The sequence below is a fragment of the Eurytemora carolleeae genome, unplaced genomic scaffold, assembly GCF_000591075.1.
Source record: "Eurytemora carolleeae unplaced genomic scaffold, Eaff_2.0 scaffold114, whole genome shotgun sequence".
Classification (NCBI taxonomy): Eukaryota; Metazoa; Arthropoda; class Copepoda; order Calanoida; family Temoridae; genus Eurytemora; species Eurytemora carolleeae.
In genome coordinates, this window is record NW_019396465.1 from 438,297 (window position 1) to 443,888 (window position 5,592).

Below are 5,592 nucleotides of genomic sequence, written 5' to 3' on the forward strand. Positions count from 1 at the left end.
CCAGGATTCTAGGGGGGGGTATTTACCCCCAGGATTCTAGGGGGGGGGGTAAATAACCCCAATAACCCCCCTTATATCCGCCACTGTTCAATTCCTATCCAGGGTAAATTTACAATCTAAGGTTGTATAAATAATAAAGTTAAACTTCTGCATATCCTTGCTGAATTTCCTCTATTAAGTATCTGTATAAAGAATGTTCTATCCAAGGAATTTTATTAATAAAGTTGACCATACTTGATATCCTTGCTGAATTTACGAGCTAAGGTTGTATTAATAAAGTTGACCTATACGTCATGTATTCTATCTGAGGTTGTATTAATACTGTTGACCTATACTTCATGTACTTACTGAATTTCTTATCTAAAGTTGTAATAATAAAATTGACCTACTTTATATCCGTTTTGAAATTTCTATCTAAGGTTGTATTAATAAAGTTGACCTACTTCATATACTTTCTGAATTTCTTATCTCCAAAGTTGTATTAATAAAATTGACCTACTTTATATCCTTTTTGAATTTTCTATCTATTTCCTGCTGAAGCTTGCTCTGGAGATTGATTAATTAATAAACAGATCTAGCAATATAAAAATTCTATTTACAAGCTTAGTACGGGTTTTTGTGAATAAATGAATAGATCTAGACCACGCAGAACCGGTGTACATTTGCATATCCGGGCCAACCTTTGCGGTTCTAGTTTGGCCTGTAATACCAACTTACAATCACTAAAGCGGGAGAACTGTGTGGGACAAACCCTAATTTGAATGGGTGGGGTGTTATATTCCAATGAAATGTGCAGTGTTTACGAATCTAAGTATGTAAGTATTGTAGTGATATATGGGCAGACCATTGCTAAGTGAGTTCCAGTTTTTGGGATACAAATTCCAACCCCGTTAACGGCAAAGGTTCATCTGAATCTTTAAGATCTGACTAATTATTAATTAATGGCCTGTATCTCTGGGTGTTTAGCAAGAAGGTAGGTGGTGAAGTTAAGGGCTGCTGCAGTCGTTTCATACCTGAATGAAAATAATTTTATGATACAAAATTCGGTTGTATATTTTCTTACCAAAAACTAACAGATCGAACTTGAACAGTAATATAGGTCCAAAAAGTAAACACCTCAACCTCTAAGACTAAACCGATTTTTTTTTATGATTTTAACCCCGAAACCTACCCTGCAAGTATAAATATAAACTCATGTGCTACAATCTCGTCTTCACTCAGTTTTCCATCTGTTCCCGCGGCATCCATACACAGCTGAAGCGCATCAACTGGCGGCGGATTTGGCGGATTAGCACGTCGGGCCTTCAGCACTTCTCTAAAGTAAAAGTCCAAAAAAAATGTTGCAGGTAAACATTTTAATTGGTTGTTAATTAAAATTTTAATCATAAAACTACAGTTCTATCACTAATATAAACGTCTTTTTATTACAGAAATTGTCTTTTAGAATTTTATAATTTCAATTTGTTAGTATTTGCAGCTAGCTAAGTAAAACAAAGACATTTTGCTTTATGTTGGTAACTAGTATATAGATACCTGCATTTTTCTATTATAACTTGATTAGTTCTTTTTCTTCCTCGCCTGCAGTTTAACCAGTTTTCTGTTTAATGCAAAAAGCTTTTCAAAAAAAATCAGTTTTCATGAAAGTTCTAAGTTCAGATAAAGAACTTTTTTATCTTTGCTGAACTTTTTAGTAGATGTTACGCGAGCTACGCTGCGTTCATAAAGTCTATGTGATACCCCTGCGAGTCTCTGAGTTCTCCCTGAGGATCTGTACAGAACGTATTGTAAAGAACTAGTTTTAGAAGCTGTTTACAGTCCGACTACGCATGCGCAAGTTTTCTGCGTAGGAGCGAGCAGATTCTACTTCAGTATATAATTGTATTTCATGTAATGTTCGTCGATTATTAAAACCGTGTGAAAATTCTAGGACCACTGCGGTAATTATGATTATATTTATATGAATATTGTTTATTTATGTTCGGTTATGGTTGATATTGTATGATGTAATGTATGGGTTCCTTGCCACAGTTTTTTAATGCCTGAGTGGATTTATTGCTGTATTTGTATGATTTATCACTCAATGCTTTTTCTGTTGGCTTATAAAAGATTATTTAGATTGAAGGCTTAGAGAAATAAACGTTCGGAACCTTATTATCATCCTTTTGTTATGGAGAGCGTTGAGAGAAGGAAGCCTTACAATCCTATCCAGAGAAATACCACTCGGTACTTATAGATTTCATTAGGTCTTTAGGGAATTCGCTAAGTAGCGAAACAGTAGATATATATATATATATAAGCAAGGTTACGTTTAAATGAAGACGACCTAAAACTCTTAAAAATATGACAATCCCAAGAACAAATTGATATTTGTCTCTATTTTCATTTAAAAAGGTATTTTTGAATATATTTCTATCTTTTTTTAAGCTGATTTGAAAAGGAACGATGTGTATAAGTATACCTTGCCTTACAAAGTTATTCTATAATTCTTCAATATGTCACAATTATAATTATGTTAAATGTAGTTATTATCAATATTATTTTTCTAATTCTTGCCGTGAGTTGACAGTCTGTTATTAAATTGCCCTTGTCCCCAACCACAAATTGTAAATAATATTTAAGCATGAAGATAGTTCAGAAAAAGAAAATGTCCATCGGAGGGTATAAAACCGCAGTTTGAATCAGCTGTTTTTGTAAGATTATGCAAAGTAAATACTGATGCACAATAGTCATTGAAAGGTTTATTTTTACACTGCACTGTGGTGGGTTTGCAGTGCTAAAGTGTGTGCACTGTACCGTGAAGGGTTGCAGTACTGAAGTGTGTGCACAGTACCGTGAAAGGGTTGCAGTTCTGAAGTGTGTGCACAGTACCGTGAAGGGTTGCAGTACTAAAGTGTGTGCACAGTACCGTAAAGGGTTGCAGTACTAAAGTGTGTGTACTGTATCGTGAAGGGTTGCAGCACTAAAGTGTGTGCACTGTACCTTGAAGGGTTGCAGTAATAAAGTGTGTGCACTGTACCGTGAAGGGTTGCAGTACTAAAGTGTGTGCACTGTACAGTGGTGGGTGTTCAGTATTAAAGTGTGTATACTGCACTGTGGTGGGGTGCAGTACTAAAGTGTGTATACTGCACTGTGGTGGGGTGCAGTACTAAAGTTTGTACACTGCACTGTGGCATGGGGTTCAATACTAAAATGGTGTAAAATGCACTGTGGTGGGGTGCAGTACTAACGTGTGTACACTGCACTGTGGTGGGTGTGCAGTACTACTGTACACTGTATAAGTATGTGGGAGAAGATATTACACTTGATAATTTAGACAGATATAAGGCAACAATTTTGGAATTTTTCAATCATACAGTTCTTTTTTTATCAAAACTATCAAAACTAAAGCAGACCAATTTTTATTTTCAAATATATTGTCTAAAATGTCATAAAATCAGAAAAAAATTGATAAATCGAGATTTACAGAACTCTCAACAGTCGACATGCTAGATTTATATTAAGTTTTCTTCCTTTTTCTCTGACATTACAATTATTATAGTTGGTAGAAAACCTTAAACTTGCGTACTAAATAAATATTATAAACATGCCTAATTTTCTTTTAATAGTTCCCAATTTTTTATTAATTAGTTCATGTTAGGTGATTATCTGCAGGGCCTCTCTTTTATGTTTCATAAGAATATAATATATAAAAATATATAATAAACTTATTGGACCTATAAGAAGTAAAAGTAAAGACTAAATAGTCATAAAAAATAATTAATTTTACAGTAAGACATGGGTTCAATGGGTTGTGTTCTTTTTAATATTAAATGAAAAAATATTACAACATTTTTTTAATAATGTTTTCAATGCATTGTATATTTGTTTGGACTATTCACGCATTTTCTTTCAAAAACACATTTTCTATTTTTAATTCAGACTGTTTTAATGATTAGAATAGTAAAATAATATTATCGAAGCATGTATAAAAGTACAAAAAAAGAAAAATACTATAAATTGTAAAAGTACCTCAGAATTTTAATTTTTCTTAGCATATAATTATTTTTTGTAGAAAAAACTGGTTCCTGCTGAACATCCAAGCAATTATTTTCTCCACAGCAGGAAAGCAAGATGATATGATCACAGTTGTATCGATCTGTCTGAAATACAATATTTATTTAAGGGACGATGATTATTCCCAAACGGAGTATTCGTCCTGTAAACTTTTTCCAGTAGGTCACACATTGCTTTGTATAGCATCTATAGGAGTTAGATTCATTCTTGATTTGGTTAAAAAAGGTTCTGCAGTTAAAGACAAAAAGTTTTAACGGTTTTTTATTTCTCAACAGCTTCAGAAATGGTACCGTAAGGCCTTGACTGGTCCAAAATGATCTGAAAAAAATGGAAACCCTGATGATTTTTTTCCCAATTCAGATTCCAGCGTTGCTCTCACCATCTATAAAAAGAGATCCTCTGGATTTAACTAACACAATTCTACCTATCCAGCTCTTTTCTGATTATCATCATAAAATAATCTTTTTGATCATGCTTAAATTTTCCTACCTATCCAGCGCTGCTCTGACCATCTTCAGGAAACGATCCTCTGGATCCCGTTGACAGTTTACATTCATTGCTAGAGCACATTGACCTAGTAATACAGTAATATTGTTTTTTAACCACATGAAGAAACACAGATAAACATTTTTTAGTTGACAGCATTGAATTGTGACTTTTCTGTTATTGCATACTGTTTTCTTTAAAAATAATTGAAATAAATGTAATTTTCATCAATTTTTATATACCATTAAAATCATGAACTGTTGCATGTTCTTCATCTGAAGAGATGATCAGTTTAAATGGATCAATTATAATAAATCACCTATAGTGTCTAAAGTTAGCCTCTGATAAACTTCATTAAAATCGATGATTTCAGCTTCGTCAATCTAAATTATAATTAAAATCATACAAAGGAATTTAGTCTTTACTGATGGTTTAAAACTTTGATATATCAAACTTAGATAATTTGATATGACATAATTCATACAAATCAGAGTTTATGGTAAACTCATTTCCTTTTCCCTTAAAATATTAAATGTTAAAGAAAGGTGTCAATTTTTTTTTGATTTTACAAAAGCTAGAGGACCGAAAAAAATGTGTGTAAGATTCTGTACTTAATAATAAGATTCCTTTTAACTTAGAACTTTCAAGATGACTACCTTTTAAGATGGAGCTATTTCATTTCAAAATGGCTAATTTTTACAAGATGGCTTCTTAATTTTAATGGCTACCTAATTTCAAAATGATTTCTATCGTCCAAGATTGCTACTTTATTTTATGATGGCTCCCTTATTTCAAGATGGCTACCTTACTCCTGAGAATGTCTATCATTGTGTCCACGGTTGTCCCCATGATCCCCGACATCTTCTTCATCTTAGCCGCAGAGAAGGTCGGGGCTAAGGTTGATCTGGCCCTTTTCCAGGTCATTCCCTGAATCATAATCATCATCATCATTATCATCATCATCATTATCATCATCCTCATCATCATCATCATCATCATCATCATCATCATCATCATCATCATCATCATCATCATCATCATCATCATCATCAT

General features: G+C 33.1%; 1 protein-coding gene and 1 long non-coding RNA gene across 2 annotated transcripts in view; one reads left to right on the plus strand and one right to left on the minus strand.

The window, feature by feature from the left end:
* The window catches only part of LOC111703801 (cytochrome P450 3A19), a 12,461-nt gene extending 6,971 nt beyond the window's left edge, over positions 1-5,490 (minus strand). Inside the window, exons 1-8 of the mRNA XM_023475864.1 lie at positions 5,344-5,490; positions 4,859-4,922; positions 4,543-4,627; positions 4,065-4,139; positions 1,534-1,578; positions 1,172-1,315; positions 947-1,013; positions 500-546 (exon numbers count right to left, since the gene is read on the minus strand). Of these exons, the coding sequence (XP_023331632.1) occupies positions 500-546; positions 947-1,013; positions 1,172-1,315; positions 1,534-1,578; positions 4,065-4,139; positions 4,543-4,627; positions 4,859-4,922; positions 5,344-5,490 (674 nt within the window). The remainder of the gene's footprint in view (positions 1-499; positions 547-946; positions 1,014-1,171; positions 1,316-1,533; positions 1,579-4,064; positions 4,140-4,542; positions 4,628-4,858; positions 4,923-5,343) is intronic.
* LOC111703806 (uncharacterized) lies at positions 1,722-2,226 on the plus strand. The gene is made up of 2 exons (XR_002765686.1): positions 1,722-1,937; positions 2,116-2,226. It is a non-coding gene; the product is annotated as an uncharacterized LOC111703806 (long non-coding RNA).
* Positions 5,491-5,592: the final 102 nt, after the last annotated feature.